Source organism: Carcharhinus amblyrhynchos, chromosome 25 (genome assembly GCF_965287045.1).
Source record: "Carcharhinus amblyrhynchos chromosome 25, sCarAmb.v2.hapA, whole genome shotgun sequence".
NCBI lineage: Eukaryota > Metazoa > Chordata > Chondrichthyes > Carcharhiniformes > Carcharhinidae > Carcharhinus > Carcharhinus amblyrhynchos.
Window position 1 is genome coordinate 4,074,320 of NC_137348.1, and position 23,514 is coordinate 4,097,833.

Consider the following 23,514-nt stretch of genomic DNA (forward strand, 5'->3'; position numbering starts at 1 on the left):
TCTAAAGTTAATTAATTTGCCACTAATTTGTTTTCCTTTTACAAAATCTACAAATGTTTGTTCTTTATAGCTTCCTGGCAGTGAAGATCACAGATTGCGAATGGCTTTATAAATAGGGGACAAAGCAAAAAAGAGTGCCCGAGGTAATCGCAACCTGGAAACAGTAGATCCACAGCAAAACCAATATTCCCTTCTCTGAAGTAGAATAACCTTAGAGAGAGATTTAGAGCATGAAACTTGCATTTTTACATTTTACATACCAGATTGGTTTCAACTAATGACCACCTAATAGATAGAAGCAGATATTAGATCAGTTATGTTTGCAGTTCTGAGGATGTAATGTTGTTCAGGGAATTCTACCTTTGGTATTCTTCCTTTGGTTGCCCATCTTTCCACGACGGAAAAAATGGTACTGCGTAGGGGCACTTTCGGTGCAAGTGGGCTAAGAAAAGATCGCCAACCTTCGGATGAGATTCCCAGATCCCTGAAGCAACGACAGCTATTGGAAATGCAGCTTCGTGGTGAGATGCGACTTCCTCCTCGCCTTGTTTCTGAAAGTAATCATGCAGAAATTCCAAACTAATGTACTGAATTTAGATTTCCCGAAGACATTTGACAAAATTCAGCATAAGAGACTGGTGCATAAAGTAAAAGCTGATGGAATTGGAGGAAGTGTGTTAGCAGGCATTGAAAACTGGCTGTAACACAGAAAACAGGCAATTGAAACAAAGTGGTCTTCTTCAGAGTGGAAAGATGTAACTAGTAGAGTGCCACAAGGATTAGTTCTTGGCCTGCAATTGTTCACTATTTACATTAATGACCTGGAGGAAGGATCAACAGTGCACAAGGTTTCCAAATTTGCCAGTGAAACAAAGGTAGATGGAAGCACACATCGTGATGAGGATACTGTGATTCTGCTGCAGGATGCAGATAGATTGGATGAATGGACGAAAACCTGGCAAATGGAGTTTAATGTGGGGAAGTGTGAGGTCATGCAGTTTGCAGGATGAATCAAAAGGCAGATTATCTAAATGGAGGGAGACTGCAGGTGAGTGAAATACAGAGGGACGTGTGTTCTAGTGCACAAAAAGCTAGCAGGCAAGTCCGACAAGTAGGTATGAAAACAAACAGCATTTGGCCTTTATTGCAAAGTGGTTGGAGTTTAAAACTGGGGAAATTTTGTTGCAATTGTACAGGGTGTTGGCAAGGCCTCAACTGGAATAGTATGTGTAGTTTTGGTCCCTTTACCTAAAAAAAAGATATAGTAACACTGGAGACAGTGCAACAGATATTCACCAGGCTAATTCCTGGGATGAGAGGGTTGCCCCATCAAGAGTGATTTAATAGTCTGGACCTATATTCCTTAGAGTTTAGAAGAATGAGGGTGACCTTATTCAAGCATATAAGATCCTGAGGGGGTTTGACAGGGTGGATGGTGAGATGGTTTCGCTAGTGGAAGAGTCTTGAACAAGGGGACATAGCTTCAAGATAAAGGATCAGTCATTTAAAACTGAGGTGTGTAGAAATTTATTCTCACAGAAGGTTGTGAATCTTTGGATTTCTCTGCTCCAAAGGGTAGTACAGGCTGGATTATTAGAACTATTTAAAGTGGATAAATATTTGATAGATTGAGGAATAGAGGGCTATGGGCGGCACAGTGATTAGCACTATTGCCTCCCAGCACCAGGGACCCGGGCTCGATTTGTCCATGGGTCACTGCCCGTGTGGAGTTTGCACATTCTTGCCATGTCTGCCTGGATATCCTCTGGGTGCTCCAGTTTCCTGCCACAGTCTGAAAGATCAGACGCCAGAGTGTGGCAACTAGGGGAATTTCACAGTAACTTCACTGCAGTGTTAAGCCTTACTTGTGACTAATAAATAAACTTTACTTTTAATTTATGGGGAAATGGCACAGAATAGGAGTTGAGGCTGGCATAAATCAGCCACGATGGTATTGAATGGCGAGACAGACTTGAAGGCTGACTCCTGCTTCTATTACTTGTGATGCTAGACTTGTCTTTCCAATCAATGCTGAAGACTTTTTGTATTTGCCTAGACCCCTTTAGAATGAAAGCTGGGACCCAGTTTCTGTAATCTTCAGATGGTCATTTATTAATGATCTGGATGAGGGTATAGTTGGGTGGATTAGTAAATTTGCTGATGACACCAAAATTGGAGGTGTGGTAGATTGTGAGGAAGGGTGTCATAGTCTGCAGGGAGACTTAGATAGGTTGCAGAGCTGGGCCGAGAGGTGGCGGATGGAATTTAATGCGGAGAAGTGTGAGGTAATTCACTTTGGTAGGAGCAACAGATGTGTCGAGTATAGGGCTAACGGGAGGACTTTGAATAGTGTGGATGAACAGAGGGATCTAGGTGTGTGTGTACATAGATCCCTGAAAGTTGGGAATCAAGTAGATAAGGTTGTTAAGAAGGCGTACGGTGTCTTGGCGTTTATTGGTAGGGGGATTGAATTTAGGAGTCGCAGTGTAATGTTGCAACTGTACACTACTCTAGTGCGGCCGCACTTGGAGTACTGTGTGCAGTTCTGGTCCCCGCATTACAAGAAGGATGTGGAGGCGTTGGAGAGGGTGCAGAGGAGGTTTACTAGGATGGTGCCTGGTATGGTGGGGAGGTCCTATGAGGAGAGACTGAGGGATTTAGGGTTGTTTTCGTTGGAAAGAAGGCGGCTAAGAGGGGATCTTATTGAAACATATAAGATGATTAGAGGTTTAGATAGGGTGGATAGTGATAGCCTTTTTCCCCGGATGGAGAAAGCTAGCACGAGGGGGCATGGCTTTAAATTAAGGGGGGGTAGCTACAGGACGGATGTCAGGGGTAGGTTCTTTACCCAGCGGGTGGTGAAGGATTGGAATGCCCTGCCTGCTGCAGTTGTAAATGCGTCTAGTTTGGGGGCGTTTAAGAGATCTCTGGATAGGTTTATGGACGAAAAGGGATTGGTATAGGCTAGTGGGTCATTGTTTTTGTAACTGGTCGGCGCAACATCGTGGGCCGAAGGGCCTGTTCTGCGCTGTAATGTTCTATGTTCTATGTTCTAAGTTAACCTGACTTATTCATACACAGCAAGGCATCTGCCCAAATCTGTTGTGATCTTGAACATACTGCCTGAAAAGGCATTGGAAGCAGATTCACCAGTAAACTGCAAAAGAGAATTAATAAATACTTGAAGGGGAACAACTTACAAGTCAACAGGAAAGTGTAGAGAAGTGAGACAGTTTGGCTAGGTTTACAAAAGAGTTGCTGCAAGTAAGATGGGTTGAATGGCCTTTTCCTGTGCTTTTTCATGCTAGGATACTGTGAAGTCTATCTTAAATGTTTCACTCTGTCTTGTACAGCGTCAAGCAATAATAAACAAAAATCACATCCCACAAAATGTTTTACATACAATAAGTCATTCAATATCATTACACAGTCAAAACTGCCTGCCATTTTGCACATAGCATGATCCCACAAAACAGCAACAACCAGGAAATCAAATTGGGATTGTGGAAATGGGTGAAGAAATCCTAAAGAATGAGGAATATAGGGATAATTTGAAGTGTAAATTTGTGACTCAGCTCTGAGATCAGAAAGTCATGGATTCAAAAACAGAAAATGCCAAAAAACCTCAGCAGGTATGACAGCATCTGTGAGAATATATAGAGAATAGTGCCAATATTTTGAGTTTAGGTGACCCTTCGAAGGGCCATCCAGACTCAAAACGTTGGCTCCATTCTCTCCCCACAGATGCTGTCAGACTGGCTGAGATTTTCCAGCATTTCCCGGTTTTGTTTCAGATTCCAGCATCTGCAGCGTTTTGCTCTTATCGGTGATGGATTCAAGTCCCATTCCAAAGACCTGAGCACATCCCCAGTTCAGTACACAGAGAGAGAGCTGTACTGCTGGAGGTGCAGTCTTTCAGCTGGAAGATTAAAGCAGAGGCCTCTTAGGCGGACAGAGAAAATTTCATTGCATTATTCTGAAGAGGAACAGGAGAGTTCCCCCTGGTGTCCTGGCCAATATTTATCTCTGGACAAGATAATTGTTGGCCATTTACATTATCATTGTTTGTGGAAGCTGGCTGTGTTCAGACTAGCTTCCAAATTTTCTGTGCTATCACAGTGATCGCATCTCAAAAATAATTTACTCACCACAAATTTTTCAGCCAGTTTGTAACAGACAAATTCCTGCCCTTGTGGGTGCTGGGAAATTGACACCAGCTTCCCACCTGATGATATTTGCTTGCCCAAAAGCAGATTATTGATTTTGTCAAAGATTTCACGGAGGTGAGACCCTGAAAAAAAAATGGAGAAATCAGTTGAGATTTCATATGTGCAGTCTTTTCACAAACAGCTTTAATACCTCTCAATGCAAAAAGCTGCATAAATGCAAGTCTTTCATTCCTGCTCCTTAGACAGCATGTTCCAGACCTGTGAGCTCTACCATTGACAAGGACAAGGGCAGTAAATGTACGGGGACACCACTACTTGAAAGTTCCCCTCCAAGCCAAAAAATATCCTGGCTTGGAAATATATCACCGTTCCTTTATTGTCACTGAGCCAAAATCATGGCACTCCCTGGCTAACAGCACTGCAGGTATTCCTGCAACACATGGACTGCAGCAGCTCATGAAGACTGCAATCACCACCACTTTCGCAAGGGCAATTAGGGATGGGCAATAAATGCTGGCCCAGCCAGCAACGCCCACATCCCATGAACAAATTAAAGAAAAATTCACATTGTTTAATTAAATCAGTTTTGCACATATGGCCACATATGCAGCCCACTAACATTTTTGATAGCCCTCATTTCACAAGGTCAACACAGACGATGAAGGCCAGGCCAGGCCGACAAGGGTTCAGATCTAGATGAGCTGGGCGCACAATGGCACAGTGGTTAGCACCCCACAGCACCAGAGGCCCAGGTTCAATTCCAGCCTTGGATCACTGTCCGTGTGGAGTTTGCATGCTTGCCTCGTGTCTGTTCGGGTTTCCTTTGGGTGCTTCAGTTTCCTCCCACAGTCCAAAGAGGTGTGGGTTAGCTTGATTGGCCATGCTAAGTTGTCCCTTAGTCATGGGGATAAGCATAGTAAATCCGGGGGGTCAAGGGATTAGGGCCTGAGAGTGATTATTGCTGGTGCAGGCTCAATGGGCCAGATGGGCTCCTTTTGCACTGTAGGGATTCTATGACAGATACAGTTCAGTAAAAAGATAAATGTAAAATTTTTTAACTTCCTGACAGCAGATTTTCACGAGTAATAGCTGAACCACAGTGGAGCTGGAAACTCCCAAGTTTAGTCCCCAGTCTTTGAGGTGAGATGATCGCAGCCAGGGTAGGAGTAGGATCCCTATAGCCAGTCACAGGGAAATACCAGTCAGTGGAGGGGATGGAAACCTGCTCCTTACTCTTTTGGACAGTGACCAAAGATCAATGTTTATGAAGGAAAAAAATGTCCATTCAAGCATAATCCAGGAGAGCAGCCAGTGCTCTTGGAAACACACGACTCTGGCAAGGAGATGATACCTTCAAGGAAATGGGGAATGTGACCAGGAGAAAAAGCAGCTAGAAAACAAATATCAAATGGACCATAGCAAGGGATAGGCAGTGATGTAGTGGTGTTGTCACTGGACTAGTAATCCAAAGACCCAGAGAAACCCCTGGGGATCCAAGTTCGAACCCCACCACGCAGAAATTTGAATTCAATTAAAAAAAAAATCAAAAGTCTAATGATGGCCCCAAAACCAACTTCAATTTTTGTAAAAACCCATCTGGTTCACTAATGTTCTTTAGGGAAAGAAATCTGCTGTCCTTACCTGGTCTGGTCTACATATAACTCCATTTACAGCAACGTGGTTGACTCTTAACTGCCCTCAGGGATGGGTAATAAATGCTAGTCCAGCCAGCGATGCCCACATCCCATGAATGAATAAAAAAATTGGATAAAGAAATCAAGTATAGCTGTATGGTGAAAAACAGCAAAAGAACTCAAGAGAAGTGACCAGCTCGGGAAGTGGAACAATATTAAAGATATAAAGTATGCCATATTGAATTGACAGAAAGTCTCAGGAACAACCTACACTCACCTGCAATGGAGGAGATCTGACCAACAGGAATAGTTGCTGTTTTTTGAAGATCCATTTTAATCTTTTTCACCTGGAAATGAACGCATGTGAAATCTGCTTTAGCAGCATCTTAACTGTCCCACTATTTAATGCTGAAAGTTTTTAAAAAAAAGTTATTTTGCCTGACTTTTTAAAACCTCTCTCCTCTCTTATGGAAAGTCTTGAACCAGGGCAACAAGCCACTTCAGGTTGCTCTGTGCTGTAGGATGTCTGTGATTCTCAAAATTATTTAGCTGGCAGGGAGTCCTCCTTTGGGAGCTTCAAGGATAGAATGAGACGTTCTTAAAACCAACTGGACTGTAACCCAACAAAATTGATCAGGGGGAATAGGAAGGAATAGCTTACATACCAGTTTCATCAGTTACCATCAAGACACCACAAACCTTGTTCAGGTGAAAACTTGCATTCCAAGCTCTCCCTGGAATGAAGAGCTTGTTGTATGAGGAATGGTTGAAAACTCTGGGTCTGTATTTGTTGGAGTTTAGAAGGATGGGGGGGGGGGGGGGGGCGCGCGTGCGCGGAGGAGGAGGATTTATTGAAACTTGCAAGGCACAATTGGAATTGTTCTTGCAAAAGCCAGACAAAGCAGAGGCGGGTAGAATCAGGGACCTCGCGGTGAAGGATCCTCTTGGGGAGAGTGATCATTGTGTGGTGGAGTTTCTGGTGCAGATGGAGGAGGACAAAGTGGGTTCCCGGACGCGTGTCCTTAGTTTGAACAGAGGGGAGTACAGTAGGATGAGAGAGGAATTGGCGAATGTGGACTGGGGGAGCGCGTTGGAAGGTAGGTCTGCTGAGGAGCAGTGGAGGATTTTTAAGGAGATCTTTCTTGATGCTCAGCAGAAATTTATTCCTATGGTCAAAAAGGACCGTAGGAGGAGAGGTAATAAGCCGTGGATAACGAAGGAGGTGAAGGAAAGTGTTAAATTAAAAGCAGAGGCGTTCAGAGTAGCTAAGAGTAGTGGGCGAGAAGGGGATTGGGAGAGGTTTAAATGTCAACAAAGATTGACAAAGAAATTGATAAAGAAGGGTAGGATAAACTATGAAGCTGGGTTAGCGCTTAATATAAAAACTCTTGCTATCCTTTTTTATAAGTATATAAAAAGGAAGAGGCTGGCTAGGGTGAACGTTGGACCCTTAGAGGATGAGAAGGGGGACTTAGTGGTAGGGGATGGGGAAATGGCTGAGGTCTTGAATAACTTTTTTGTTTCGGTCTTCACGGAGGAGTACGTGAATAATTTGCCAGGTGTTAGCGATGGAAAGGTGGTAGGACTGGAGGGTCTCAATGACATTACTGTTATTAGAGAGGCGGTGCTCGACAGACTGGAGGGGCTGATTGTGGGCAAGTCCCCAGGACCGGATGGAATGCATCTGAGGGTTCTGAAAGAAATGGTGGGGGTGATAGTGGATGCCTTGGTGGTTATTTTCTAGACGTCGCTGGATTCCGGGGAAGTGCCGGAAGATTGGAAAACGGCTAATGTTACGCCGTTGTTTAAGAAGGGTGCCAGGCAAAATGCGGGGAATTATAGGCCGGTTAGTTTAATGTCTGTGGTAGGTAAAATGTTAGAATCCGTCATCAAGGAGGAAATAGCGAGGCATCTTGAGGGGAATTGCTTGATAGAGCAGACGCAGCACGGTTTCGTTAAGGGGAAGTCATGTCTGACAAATTTACTGGAGTTCAATGAGGATGTGTCTAGGGCGGTGGATCGAGGAGAGCCGATGGATGTGGTCTTTCTTGATTTTCAGAAGGCGTTTGACAAGGTACCTCACAAGAGGTTATTGCAGGAGGTCGGGGGACATGGAGTTGGGGGTAGGGTGTTAGCATGGATAGAGGATTGGTTGTCAAATAGAAGGCAGAGAGTGGGGGTTAATGCGTGCTATTCGGATTGGCGACTAGTGGAGTGCCTCAGGGGTCGGTGCTGGGGCCTCAGCTATTTACCATTTATATAGATGATCTGGAGGAGGGAACCGAGTGTATGGTGTCGAAATTTGCTGATGACACCAAGATTGGTGGAACGGCAAATTGCGCGGAGGGTGTGGAGAGTCTGCAGAAGGATCTAGATAGGCTGGGCGAATGGGCCAGGAACTGGCAAATGGAATTTAATGTTGGCAAGTGCGAGGTGGTCCACTTTGGTAGGAATAACGGTAGGAAGGATTATTACTTACGTGGAGAAAAACTGCAGCAGGCAACGGTGCAGAGGGACCTCAGGGTCCTTGCGCACGAGTCGCAAAAACCCAGCTTGCAGGTGCAGCAGGTGGTCAGGAAGGCGAATGGGATGCTGGCCTTCATAGCGAAGGGGATTGAATATAAAAGTAGGGAGGTCTTGCTGCGGCTGTATAGGGCATTGGTGAGGCCGCAGCTGGAGTACTGTGTGCAGTTTTGGTCACCGTACTTACGCAAGGATATTTTGGCCTTGGAGGGAGTGCAGAGGAGGTTTACTAGGCTGATGCTGGAGTTGAGGGAGTTGAGCTATGAGGAGAGGCTGAATAAACTAGGCTTGTACTCGTTAGAGTTTAGAAGAATGAGGGGAGATCTCATTGAGACGTATAAGATGATGAATGGGATGGATAGGATAGAGGTGGAGAGACTCTTCCCACTCAGAAAGGACAGTAGGACTAGGGGGCACAGCCTCAAGATAAAGGGGGGGACGGTTTAGAACGGAGTTGAGGAAGAGCTTCTTCACTCAAAGGGTGATGAATCTCTGGAATTCTCTGCCCGTTGAAGTGGTGGAGGCTACCTCGCTAAATATTTTTAAGACGCGGGTTGATGGGTTTTTGATAAGAGAGGGGATTAAGGGTTATGGGGAGAGGGCAGGAATGTGGAACTGAGCCACAACAGATCAGCCATGATCTTATTGAATGGCAGGGCAGGCTCGAAGGGCCAGATGGCCTACTCCTGCTCCTATTTCTTATGTTCTTATATAGAAAACAGCAAGATAGCTTGAAACCCAACCTCATGACTCTCCCAACACTGTTCCTTGAGCCATAGAGAGAGTTCCATCATACAGCCAAATTGCAGAACCCCCTCCTCATAGGACAGAGCATCACTCTGACTTAGCAGCAAGCGTAAAACCCCAAAACACACTTTATGCCACCTTGTTTCAGCAAATGCTTAGTGATGTTGATATTACTGCCCAAGATTTCTTGGAATCAAATAACACAGCTGGAGCCCATTTTGATCTCTCAATATCTTGAGAAATGGGGTAAACACTGGCATTAAAAATTTAATCTGTCTCAAAAGCAAATATGGGTTCCACTTCCACCACTGTTTCTATATAGAAAAGTATATAGAATCCTACAGCGCAGAAGCAGGCCATTCAACCCATCGAGTCTACACCAACCACAATCCCACCCAGGCCCTATCCCCATAACCCCATGCTTTTTCCCTAGCTGGCCCCCTGACACTAAGGGACAATTTAGCATGGCCAATCAACCTAACTCGCACACCTTTGGACTGTGGGAAGAAACCACAGCACCCGGGGAGAATGTGCAGAACATGCACAAAAAGTGACCCAAGCCAGGAATCGAACCCGGGTCCCTGGCGCTGTGAGGCAGTAATGCTAACCATTGTGCTGCCATTCCATTTCCCAACAACCTACGTGCAGTGCAGAGTCGCTTAATTGATACCAGAGGTAAAAGTTTAATATTATGAGTATAGATTGCGTCGACTAAACTTGTATTCCCTTGAATAAATGAGCAGTTTTGGGCCCTGTATCAGAGGAAGGATGTGCTGGCCTTAGAAAAGTTCTAGAGGAGGCTCACAAGAATGATCCCTGGAATGAAGAGCTTGTTGTATGAGGAATGGTTGAAAACTCTGGGTCTGTACACGTTGGAGTTTCGAAGGATGAGGGGGGGATTTTATTGAAACTTGCAAGGCACTGTGAGGCCTGGACAGAGTAGACATAGAGAGGTGTATCAACTAGTGGGAAAAACTAGAACCAGAGGGTACAACCTCGGGCTAACGGGACAATCCTTTAAAACAGATGAGGAGGAATTTCTTCAACCAGAGAGAGGTGAATCTGTGGAACTCTGCCACAGAAAGCTACGGAAGCCAGGTCATTGAGTGTCTTTAAGACAAAGATGGATAGGTTCTTGTTTAATAAGGGGATAAAGGGTTATGGGGAAAACGCAGGAGAACGGGGATGAAAAAAATATCAGCCATGATTAAATGGCGGAGCAGACTCAATGGGTCAAGTGGCCTAATTCTGCTCCTATGTCTTATGGTTTAAATAAGATGAATTGAGCAATTTAAGATGATTAAAGGAATTGATAGGGCAGAGAGGGAAAGAAAGTAACTGTTTTGGCAGGGGAGTCTAGAACAAAGAGGATAAACTTAAAATTAGAGCTAGGCTGTCCAAGGGTGAAATCAGGAAGCACATCTTCAAACAAAAGCTAGTGAAAATCTGGAGTTCTGTCCCAAACATCAGGTGAAAATTTCACTGTCCTTACAGAAGCTAAACTTCGATATCAATGTCAACAGAGGGGAGACTGGACATCAAAAAAAACACATTACAATTTAAAACAGAAATACTTAATATTATTTTACCTTGAAATCCTTGCTGTTGTTAAGATCATTAATAGATGCTGCACATTGGTCACAAATATCCTGCAGCTGTTGGTACCACTGCATGGTGCTTGCATCTGCCTTTATCTGCAGCCCTACCATTTAATTAAAATAAAAATCACTAAACAGATTAAATTCGAGATGAACAATCAGAGGTGATAGATTTCAGAGCCAGTTTAAAAAAGAAAAATCAATTTTTGCAGTGATTTCACAACCTCCAGAGGTCTCAAAGCATTATTGAGCCAATGAAGTTCTAGCACCTGTTGAAATGTAGGAAACACTGCAACCAATTCGCAATCTGCCACAAACAGTTTTAGTTTCTTTATTAGTGTCACATGTAGGCTGACATTAACACTGCAATAAAGTTTGTGAAAATCCTCTAGTTGCCACACTGACGCCTGTTCTGATACATGGAGGGAGAATTAAGCATGGCCAATGCACCTAACCAGCACTTCTGTAGGACTGAGGGAGGAACCCAGAGGAAACGCGTGCAGATTCTGCACAGACAGCGAACCAAGCCTAGAATCAAACCCGGGTCCCTGGCACGGTGAGGCAGCAGTGCTAACCACTGTGCTGCCATGATAATCTGTTTTAGTGATGTTGGTTGAGAGATAAATATTGGGGATAACTCCCCTGCTCTCCTTTGAAACACTGCCACGGGATCTCTTACACCCAAAGTAAAAGATTAGGCTTCATAACCCCTCATCCACAAAACACACCTCCTGTGGCAGTTCAGCACCTCCTTGGTATCGCCCAGGGATGTCAGCCTTGGCCTCTGTACTTAGCCCTGGAGTGAGAATTACATTCTGGAAAGTTAAGGTAGCCACAAAGGGTGTGGAGCATCATCAGTAGATCTCTCCATGGGCTTTGTGGAGTCCCCTATTGAGTGAGTGGGAGCTTGCCCAGTGAGAGACAAGCTGCAGGAGTTTAATATCTGTGCACTCAACCTAGACCGGAGTATTGTAGCTATGGAGCTGAGGAGTGGTGTTGTTGTAAGCTGCAGACACGCCTTTTGTTCGTGTTGAATAAAGCAGCATAACACCGGAAGACCGGCATGGGCGAGATTATTACGGGAACCTTGTTACTCAGAGGTGACAGCGATTCTCCTCTTACACAGATAATCAAATTTGAATGCAGATTCAGTCTCCGGATTGTTAGTCCATCCTGACTGTTCTAGCAGTTGGCAGGGACCAACTTATTTTGTAAATTACAATCTAATAACTTCATAGTCATTCTACTGATGAAAGCATACTGCAATAAATAACTCAAGCAAGGATCAGGAAACATAAAAATGATTTCAGATTGAAGGCTTAACAGAGAGGTGGAGTCCAACGGTGGTGGGGGACAGATCATTTGGTAAGGGAGGCAAGCAAAATGATTAATTGCTTCCATTTTGGAAGGGCAGCGCCCCTTCCCTTTTAGGAAGCTGAATTTAAACCTAGCCTGTGGATCAAGCTAGGCTGAGTCAGGGGCATTATCCCTCTGAAGTATTCTTTTTCTTCCCCCTGTACTCAGGTTGTGGGATATTGGTGAAGAACACCTATTGACAGTATCCCCATTCGACACTGAGCACTTCCCTGGACAGACATGTGAATCGGAAAGTAAAGTTGCCACATCAACAAAATAAGAGCCAAACTAGTATCGTTGTTCCAGTCTCTGAAGGCCACAAGGTTCAAAATTTTCCACTCCTGCCACCTCTGGATTGCCAACATTTAAACTCCTCCACAATTGATCAGATTTTCACACCAGGGCTACACTTGACAGTTACCTTCTTTAGGACTGGTTGTCTCTTCTGGGGCAGGCTTTACTGTTTTGGCTTCCAGTTCCTGCTTTTTCTGAAGTGCTTTCTCCTCTTCCTCCTTTATCCTCTTTTTCTCAGCAGCAATTTTCTCATGCATTTCAGCTATTAGTTCTCGCATTTGTTGCAAGGCTCGCTCAGCATTCAGAATATCTCCCTGATGTGGCACTCCACCCTACATAGGGGCAAAAGTGATTTATGAATAGATTTGAGTGATTTAAGAATCCAGAATTCGCCAGGCCTATAGTCTATACCTGCTTCTATCTCATGTTCTTTGCCTCTCACTCCCACACCTGTCCCCGATGACTCCTCTCAATTTCCTCCCCTTTTCAACCTCTCCTTGGAAATTCTCGCCAAGTGTGGTTTCAAGGGCAGCTCTACCATATGCAAATTATCATCCTTAATCAGCATATAAACCTCATTTTTATTCATTCATGGGATATGGGCATAGCTGGCTGGCCAGCATTTATTGCCCATCCCTAGTTGCCCCACAGCAGTTGAGAATTAACCACATTGCTATGGCTCTGAAGTCATACATAGGCCAGACTGATTAAGGTCAGCAGATTTCCTTCTCTAAAGGAAATTAGTGAACTAGGCGGGTTTCTCCAACAACTGACAATGGTTTCATGGCCATCATTAGATTTTTAGTAATTCCAGATTTTTTAATTGAATTCAAATTTAATTTTAAAAAATCACATGGCAGGATTCAAACCCAGGTCCCCAGAACATTAGCGGAGTTTCTGGATTAATAGTTTAGCAATAATACCACTGGACAATCACCTCCCCACTTCATCAGTGGCAAACTCAATGGAGCTCTCACCAAAAGTCTACGCACTAGCACTTGTCAGCATAAGGGTTTGCCCAATTAAGACAAAGGTGAGGCAGCAGTTGTTAACCACTGTACTACCCAATGGTTCCTTCTGCTCCTCTATCTGAGAGTCAAAGGAGGAATTAGCTTTGTTGCAACTGATGGTCATTCAGCCCAATGTCCTCAGACCTATTATTTTTCTTGGCCAACCTGTATGCTTCTTCCTTGGATTGGATATTCTGCGTGGAGGCCTTGTTCTGGAAAAAAAACAGAATCTGTGCATGGCCTAAACTTAAAGGGCCAATGGACAAACAGCAACGCACAACAACTAAATTTTAATGTGATTCAGCCGCTCAAGCTTGATCTGCCTTATCATGGCTGATATGTGGTTGGCTCAACTCCATCTATCTGCCTTTGTTCCATAGCCTGTCATCCATATCCAGCAAAATTCTGATCAATTGCAATTCTTATCAGTCTCAGATTTTTGGAGGGAGAGAGTTGCAGATTTGCAATACAATCTAAGCGCTTACTGGCATCACCCCGAGCAACCTCAAATTTTAAAATCATGCAATCCATAATGCAGTTATGGTGGACTGCATTCAGTCCACCATAAGCTCATAAGATGCAAGAGTAGAATTAGGCTATTCAGCCCATCGAGTCTTCACCATTTGATCATGGCTGATATGCTCCTTATCCCCATTTTCCTGCCTTCTCCTCATAACCAATTAAAAAGCTGTTTAACTCTTCAAATTTATTTATTCACTGTCCTACCAAAGGAAATAGTTTCTCCCTACTGTTAACTCCTTCAATGATCTTAAAGTCCTCAATGAGGTTACCCCCAAATCTTCTTTGCACAAGAGAATACAGGCCTAGCCTATGCAAACTGTCCTTAAATTTAATCCCCTTGGCTCCAGTATCATTCAGATGAATCTGGCCTACACCCAGCCAACACCTTCTCAGAGGTGCAGCAACCAGACTCAATGCAGTACTCTAAATGGAGGTTAACCATAGCTTTGTACAACTTCCTATACCCATTTCTTTGTATTCTGTACTAGTGTTTACAGGAGTGTTTGATGTCGGGTGCTGGGAGGTATCAGTTTAAAGCAGAATTACCTGATTTTATGCTGTTTTCACTAAATTGTGATTGGAAGCAGCAATCACAGCCAGCTGCTACCTTAACCTAGACTAATCAAAACTTGAAACCTGTTGACCTGTAATGCCCAGTGATGAACTAACTGTTCCTTTTCATTTCCTGCATTTTTCCATCTTTTCTCGATAGTTTAAGTAATACAGATACTTAGAGGGGAGGAGTCTTGTGCGGGTTTAAAAAACATATAAACAAATTGTTCCAAGTTTAGTTTTGAACAGTAAAATTAAAAACTAATTGAGCCAAACAAGATAGCGAAAAGCAGGCACTGTACATCTCTGGGTTAGGTTTAATCATTCTCCTTCGCCGAAAGACATGTGCAAGGAGTCAGGCAATTATGGGTTGCAGAATGTGAACAGAAGTCAAGATACCAAGCAGTCATGATCAAAATGAATGACACAATAGGTCTGAAGAGCTAAGTGCCTACTCTATCATTCCTCAAGAGCAGTATAACAATTGGGCGGCACAGTGACAGTGGTTGGCACTGTTGCCTCACAGCACCAGGGACTCAAGGTCAATTCCCAGCTTGGGTTGCTGCCTGTGCAGCGTCTGCAAGTTCTCCCATGCCCTTTCATTGCAACAGCACATCCAGCTCTCTCCTGAACATATCTAACAAACTAGCCCCAACAGCTTTCTGTGGTAGAGAAACCTGTAGCTTCACAACTCAGCGAAGAAGTTCTTCCTCATCTCAGAGCCGAGTTTGTCGTCGGTTGTTTATTAGCTCCCTGACCCCGTCTGCCCACCCGCACTTGGCCATCTGTCCCTTGCCATTCATTAACATATTCTGCTTCTCACCTTTTGCCACCATTAGCATTCATTATTCCTTAAAGACACTCTCCTTTGTCTCATGTCCATGACAAATTTATCAATACCTTTTCCTCCAACCCATCTCTGGTTGTATATTCAGCTCCACCTCCTCCGCTGACCTTTCCAATAATTTAATTCTGTACATGTCTACCTTTCTTCAGTTCTGTAGAAGGTTCATTTAGCTTGGAAAAGTTAACCCTGTTTCTCCCTACAGATGCTGCCAGATCTGCTGAGCTTATCTAACGTTTTCCATTTTTATTTCAGATTTCCAGCATGTGCAGTATTTTGTTTTGTATATGAATAACTCTTATATGAGATTCAGTATCAAGTTGTTTAAGATGCTCCTGTGAAGTGCCTTGGGGTGATTGATTATATTAAAGGGCACTACAGAAATGCAAGTCATTGTTGAACCCACAAATGAGCAGAACAAAGCCTCTGAATCAGCTGAGTGCCCAAAGTTGGCCAAGAGGCTTTGAGCCAAGGTACAAAGAAATCTATTTTTCCCCCTTACATCTCTCAAAGATATTGACTCCATTCACTGTTAGGTTTCCATGGACACTGGGAAGTCTCCAGTAATTATTTTCAACAAAGCCTCAAACACTGAACGTCAACTAGCTACTGCATTGTGGCGGAAAAGGAGCAGTTAGAAAGAATCATAGTTGAGCCTGATCAACAGTCTGAGAGCGCACACACACATATTCAACACAGTGTACCACTTTGACTGGCTAATTTCACCCTACGGCACTGAAATCAATACCTTACATCTATATTGCATCTTTAACAAAGTAAAATGTCCCAAGGAGCTTTACAAGAGTATGATCAAACAAAATTTAACACCAAGCTGCAGAAGAAGATACTTGAATGGCTGACCATTAATTTGGTTTTAAGGAACCTCTAAAAGGTGCAGTCAGCCCAGTGGTTCAGGTCTAGGCAACAGAAGGCATCTGGAAGAATTAAAACCAGAGATGATTAAGAGGCCAGAATTAGAGAACAGAGATCAATTGGAAATCAGTTAACTCAGTAAAAGCAGGTTGATATAACCTTGGATCTTCCTGTGCCATATGGCTTGCATTCACTGCACCATTAGCGCTCCGCCTTCCCCCATACTATTTGATTCTGATAACATTTTAACAGTAGCCAGTACCTGGTCTCATTCACACAATGCACACACCTCCGACGTGAGCTTAATAACTCCCGACACCAGGCTGCAGAGCTGATTGCCACGGTTACTGTACCCCGAAAGGTCCAGTCCCACAAGCTCCTTCTGCTTGAAGTGGGGCTCAATTTGCATATTCAGGTGTAGTACTTCCTCCTGGATGCAGTTCAGTCGCCGCACTCGCTCCCGGCTTTCTGCCTGCCTCTGACGTTCAAGCTCCTCCTGTCGCAGTCGCTGCTGTTCAGCTTCCCGAAGCTTTAGGTTCAGATTCTGAACAGAATAAAAAAAGGATATTGACTGAAGAAGAAGAGAACACGATCAAAAAAAAAGTGCACTTTTCGTGACCTCAGGACAAAGTGCTTTGTATCCAACAAAGTGCTTTTGAAATGTTGTCACTCTTTTAAAGTGTAAAATTTAGGAAATGTAGCAGCCTGCACACATGCACACAGCAAACTCCCACACACAGTATGACGATGATCAGGTAATCTGCTCGAGGGATAAGTAGTGACCACTGCACTGTGGAGCCCTTCCCACTCTTCTTCAAAATAACACCAAAATAAAAAGGATATTATTAATCTAGAAAGAGTGCAGAAAAGATTTACTAGGATGCTACCAGGACTTGATTGTTTGAGTTACAAGGAGAAGCTGGATAGAAGTGGACTTTTTTATCTGGAGCGTAGGGGACTGAGGAGTGATCTTAGAGGTCTAGAAAATAATGAAGGACGTAGATCAGCGAGATAGTCAATACCTTTTCCCAAAGGTAGGGGAGTCTAAAACTAGAGGGCATAGATTTAAGGTGAGAGAGGAGAGATACAAAAGAGTCCAGAGGGGCAATTTTTTCACAAGAGGGAGGCAAGTGTCTGGAACAGAGGTAGTAGTAGTGATGGGTAAAATTTTGTCTTCTAAAGTTACATGGGTAAAATGCGTATAGCGGGATATGGGGCAAATGCGGGCAATTGGGACTAGCTAAGGGGTTAAAAAAGGGATGGTATGGACAAGTTGGACCAACGGGCCTGTTTCTATGCTGTAAACCTTTATGACTCCATCTCTATAGTCACCTCTTTTAAAACTCTAAAATGTCAGTCATCAGATCCTGATGAATTGTCAGACTTTCATCCCATTAGTTTTCCCAGTACTTTTCCTCTATTGTTTATGATTTTTTTACTTTCCTTTCTCCTTTTTGCCTTAGCAAAGACAGATGGAGTTTGCCCTCTGCAGTCAGCCTTGCTCTCAGATATGGGAAATGACTACTTGGGTACAATACTGGAGGGTGAGCCAGCCTCAAATAATACCCAGCAACCAACACCCTTGTGAAATGTGCAAGAAAACTGATAGAAAGCAAGAGAGAGCGGTTTGGAAATTTTGATACAGTTTGCTTTGAGAAGATTCTAAAAGGCCCTATTTATCTTTAAAAAGCAGTTTTGTTTTTGAATGACATTAAAAGTTTGAGCTGAATGCTCTATTTCCAGACTAAAGGAGAATGACTGGAAGGAAAAAAATTCTCATGGGTGAACAGATCCCAATAATCTGAAAATAATGAACCGATTAATGTGACATGGTGGACAGTGGCTAGCACTGCCTCAGTGCCAGGGACCCGGGACACTGTGTGGAATTTCTTTTCCTCTGGGTGCTCCGGTTTTCTCCCTCATTCCAAAGATGTGTAGTTTAGGTTGATTGGCCATGCTAAATTGCCTGTTAGTGTTAGGGGGATGGGCAGGGAAAATAGATGGGGTTAAGGGGATAGGGCCTGGGTGGGAATGTGGTCAGTGCAGACCTGATGGGCCAAATGGCCTCCTTCAGCACTGTAGGGATTCTATATTTCACACCAAGAACTATGATAGCCCATTCCTAATTCATTAAGTATTGACTTAGTATCATCATTGAGAATGTCTATGGCTTTCAAAGCTAGTTTTTTTTTAAATGAAATATTGCACTGAATTATAAATTACAACATGGAAACAGACTTTTGAACCCAATCTGCCCATTCTACTGTTTATCGTACATATGAACAGTGGTTCTAACCACAAATGCCTTGTTCCTATATCGCTTTATTCTCCTGTTCTCCAACTTCTAGCCTATTATTAAACTTTAACATAATCTCTGTTTCAATTGCTAACTCTGGCACTTGGTACATGTCAGGCCCCCTCTTACTGGGCCTATGTCCTGAAAGAGATAGAAAAACAAACATTACATTAGCCCAGGATGAGGTGTAAGGGGTTTAAGTGCATAAATGTCTGGTCATGATACTCCATTTAGGCATTCATTTCACCTGTTCATATAACGCTCTGAAAAAGTCTCTCCTTTCTTTCAGTCCTAATTCTTTTAATTTTAATGAGAAGTCTACATTCTGGAGCCCTCATTCACTGGAAACATTCCATGTACTCTGCTCCATCCCTCCCTAATTTTAAAGAAGTTCATCAAATAACTCTGTTATTTTACATAGAAACATAGAGGAACATAGAAGATAGGAGCAGGAAGACGCCAAATGACCCTTGAAACTTGTTCCACCATTCATTATGATTGTGACTGATCATCCAACCCAATAGCCTAATCCTGATTTTTTTCCCCATAACCTTTGATCCCAGTTGCCCTAAGTGCTACTTCCAGCCGCCTCTTGAATGCATTTAATGTTTTAGTATCAAGTACTTCTTGTGGTAATGAGTTCCATAGACTCACCACTCCTTGGGTGAAGAAATGTCTTCTCACCTCCGCCCTAAATGGTCTACCCTGTATCCTCAGACTGTGACCCCTGGTTCTGGATTCCCCCAACACCCTCCCTGCATCTATCCTGTCTAGCTCTGTTAGGATTGTTAAGTTTATGAGATCACCCTTCATTTGTCTGAACTCCTGCGAAAACAATCCTAATCTAGTCAATCTCTCCTCATACATCAGTCTCGCCATCCCTGGAATCTATCTGGTAAATCTTTGCTGCACTCCCTCGAGAGTAAGAACATCCTTCCTCAGAGAAGAAGACCAAAACTGCACACAATACTCTAGGTTTGGCCTCACCAAGAACCTGTATAATTGCAACAACACATGACTGCTCCTGTAACTGAAACCTCTCACAATGAAGGCCAACATGCCATTTGCCTTCTTTACTGCCCTCTGCACCTGCATGTTTACCTTCAGGTGACTGGTGCTTAAGGACATCCAGGTCCCACAGCACGTTCCCCTCTCCCAATTTACAGCCATTCAGACAGTAATCTGCCTTCTTGTTTTTGCTTCCAAAGTGAATAACCTCACACTTATCCAAATTATACTGCATCTGCCATTGATTAGCCCATTCATCCAACCAGTCCAGATCATTCTGAAGGATCTCTACAGCCTCATCACAGTTCACCCTTCCACCCAACTTGGTATCATCTGCAAACTTTGAGATGTTTGTTCCCTCATCCAAATCATTAATATATATTGTGAAAAGCTGGGGTCTCAGCACCAATCCCTGTGGCAGCCCACTAGTTACTGCCTGCCAATTTGAATTAATTCCTACTCTTTGTTGTCGCTCTGCCAACCAGTTTTCTATCCACCTCAATACACTTCCTCCAATTCCATGTGCTTTAATCTTGCACAATAATCTCTTGTGCTGGACTTTGTTAAACATTTTCAGGAAGTCCAAATATACCACATCTACTGGTTGTCCCCTTGTCAACTCTATTAGTTACATCTTCAAAGAATTCCAACAGATTTGTCAAGCAAGTTTTCGCCTTCATAAATCCTTTCTGACTCTGTCTGATCCTGCCATTACATTCTAAATGTTCTGCTGTAAAGTCTTTAATAACGGATTTGAGAATTTTCCCAACTACCGATGTTAAGCTACTGGTCTATATTTTCTACAAAAGCAGAGCTTACTGCATTAGACTGTGCTCACGTTTCATTGCTCTGTACCTTAGCTCTACGGCGATGCTCTTCCTTTAACTTTTCTTGGCGTCCTTGAGCTTCAAGCGATCTGTGAAAGGATTCAGACATCACATTTATCTCCGTCCCCCAGGTGAAGGGTTTACAGATCTGGCTTGTATTTGTGTGTAACATCAAATAGGAAACATCTGCAGGGCTTAGGGAGATTAATTGTACAACTCTTTCAGAGATTCATTACAGGTACTAGGGAGGCATGGCCTCCTTCTGTGTTTTTCTTTGTTCATTTACAAGATTTGCATTACTGGCAAGGCCAGCATTTATCACTCATGTAAAACTGCCCCGAGATGGTGGTGGTGAGCCACCTTCTTTAACAGCTCCAATCCATTATGTTATGGAACGTTGGCCTCCAAATAGTCAATCGGTCAACAAGTCAATTCTGGAGTCTCGAAAACTTGATTGTTATTGGCTGTTGAACCACTGCAAAAATTGCACAGGAGTTGGGCTTGGGGTGACAAATCAGCTCGTTAACTGCCGGAAACGTGCAGGACATGGGCTTCCCATGATAAGTGAATCAGCTCACTGACTGCCAAATCACAGACGCCAAAACGTGGATTAAGCTGGGTGAAGACAAAAGGATGACCAAGAAGCCAGGGGCCTCTAAGAGGGCAGAAACCTACCATTTCCGGCAGGAATGAGAAAGTGAATTTATTTTTATGAATGCCAAAGGCAAGACCATTTGTTTCATTTGTCAAGAGTGTAGTCTTGAGTAAGAGGTAATTTGGAACGGCATCACCAGGCAATGCATGCAACATCTGAAGAAAAATTCCCTTTAAACAATGCCATTTGGACAAAATTTGAGGAGTTAAAGAGAAAGTTGCAAATTCAACAGCCACTTTTATGTGGCAAAACAAAAGAAGCTGTTCACCGATGGCTAAATTACCAAGGAGACAATGACAGCCATTGCCAACAGCTTGCTCAGAGACTTTAAAAATAAAGAAGAAATTATGACATCCATCAAGAGCTTTGTGCTTGGTGTTTTCACAGTAGCCAGAAGTTGGAATTATTGTCCAAGGATGTCTCTCAACCAATACCACAGGAACTATCAAGCAGTGAATATTTCTCGCTGCAGTTTGATGAGTCAGTAGATATGGTGGTTCTGGCCTAGCTGACTGAATGCCATGTTAACAAAAACAAAGATGCAACAAAGGACCTCCTCATTCTTTTGCCACTCAGAGATGACTAGAGGTGAAGAAATCTACAACAAATTTAAAAGGCATGTGGCTGAGAAAAACATTCTGATCAAGAAACAGGTTTCAATCACAACAAATGATGCACTGTCAACACTGGCTGTCAATGCAGGGTTCGTTGCACTTTGCAGAAATGATCCCGAATTCCCCTCCTTTGTCAATTACCATTGCGTTATCCACCAACAAGTGCTAGCGGGCAAGGTTATTAGTAACTTTTTTCAATGTGATGATAGTTGTCAAGAAAGTCAACTCAATTTGTGCCAGAGCTCTGCAATATTGCTTGTTCAAGTCATTACACGGTGAGCTAATTCTTTATGTAGTGCAAGATGAAGTCGAGGAAGTCCAGAGATTTTTAGAACTGCTCCCTGAAATTGTCTTCTTTCTTAAATCAAGAAATGAGGTGTATGGTGAGCTGTCATTTAATGCATAGTTGTTAGACTTGGTTTTTTTAAAAGAAAAGGACATAAGTGCAAAACTGAACCATAAACTGTAGGGGAGAGACAGAGACTTGTCACACACGATCAGTGAGGTGAATGTGCTCAAGTTGAAACTGGGCTTGTGGTCCTCCCTGTTAAAGAACAAAATTACCGAGCACTTCCCAACTCTGGAAAAAATCCAACAGGTCAAAAAGAAAGAGTTCCATCCAAAGGAACAAATTGGAAAGATTAGAATCATAGAATCTACAGCACAGCAACGGGCCCTTTGGCCCAAACTGATCCATGCCGACCAAAAAACCCATCTAAGCTAACCCCATTTGCCTGCATTTGGCCCACATCCCTCTAAACCTTTCCTATCCATGTATCCATCCAAATGCATTGACAACATTTACAATGTCCCTGCCTCAACCACTTCCTCTGGCAGCTCATTCCACATACATGACACCCTCTGTGTAAAAAAAGTTGCTCCTCAGGTTCCCATTAATTCTTTCCCCTCTCAACCTAAACCTATGCCCTCCAGTCCTCAATTCCCCAACTCTGGGAAAAAGACTGACTGTATTCACCCTATCCATGCCTCTCATGATCTTTTACACTTCTATAAGTTCACCCCTCAGCCTCCTATGCTGCAAGGAAAAATTCCTAGCTTGTCCAATCACTCCTTATAACTCAGACCCTGGGTCCTGGCAACATCCTTGCAAATCTCTTCTGCAATGTCTCTAGTTTAATAACATCTTTCCTATAGTAAGGCAACTAAAACTGAACACAATACTCCAGGTGCAGCCTCACCAACGTCCTGTACAACTGCAACGTAACTTCCCAACTTCCATACTCAATGCCCTGACAGAAGGCCAGCATACCAAAAGCCTTTTTTCCTGTCCTACCTACTGCTGATTCTACCTTTAGAGAACCATGCATCTGAACTCTAAGGTCCACTATACTCCCTAACATCCTATCATTTACCATGAAAGTCCTAGCTTGATTTGACTTTCCAAAATGCAACACCTCAACTTATCTGTATTAAACTCTGTATTCTGGTCGCCTCACTATAGGAAGGACATGGAAGCTATTGAAAGGGTGCAGAGGAGATTCACAAGGATGTTGCCTGGATTGGGAGGCATGCCTTATGAAGATAGGTTGAGGGAGCTGGGACTCTTTTCCCTGGAGAGATGAAGGTTGAGAGGCAACCTGATAGAGGTTTAGACAGGAATAGATAGGGTGGATTCTCAGAGGCTATTTCCCAGGGCTGAAATGGTCACTACGAGAAGACACAGATTTAAGGTGCAGGGAAGCAAGTACAGGGGAGATGTTAGGGGTAAGTTTTTCACTCAGAGGGTGGTGAGTGAATGGAATCGGCTGCTGTCGGTGGTGGTGGAGGCGGCGAACTCGCTGGGGTCTTTTAAAAGACTTCTGGATGAGTATATGGGATCTAATGGGATTGGGGGTTATAGATAGGTCTATGGCTTAGTAGGTATAGAAGTGATCAGCGCAACTAGTGGGCCAAAGGGCCTGTTTGTGCTGTAGTGTTCTATGTTCTAAACCCCATTTGCCGTTTCTCGACCCACTTCTCCAGCTGATCAAG

At 43.5% G+C, this 23,514-nt stretch overlaps 1 protein-coding gene across 1 annotated transcript in view; it reads right to left on the reverse strand.

Annotated features, from left to right (window-relative positions):
- gle1 (GLE1 RNA export mediator) overlaps positions 1–23,514 on the reverse strand; it is a 62,516-nt gene that overhangs the window by 26,085 nt on the left and 12,917 nt on the right. Inside the window, exons 5-11 of the mRNA XM_080211983.1 lie at positions 20,282–20,342; positions 16,412–16,666; positions 12,449–12,653; positions 10,663–10,775; positions 6,081–6,150; positions 4,149–4,291; positions 361–551 (exon numbers count right to left, since the gene is read on the reverse strand). Coding sequence (XP_080068109.1) covers positions 361–551; positions 4,149–4,291; positions 6,081–6,150; positions 10,663–10,775; positions 12,449–12,653; positions 16,412–16,666; positions 20,282–20,342 — 1,038 coding nt within the window. The remainder of the gene's footprint in view (positions 1–360; positions 552–4,148; positions 4,292–6,080; positions 6,151–10,662; positions 10,776–12,448; positions 12,654–16,411; positions 16,667–20,281; positions 20,343–23,514) is intronic.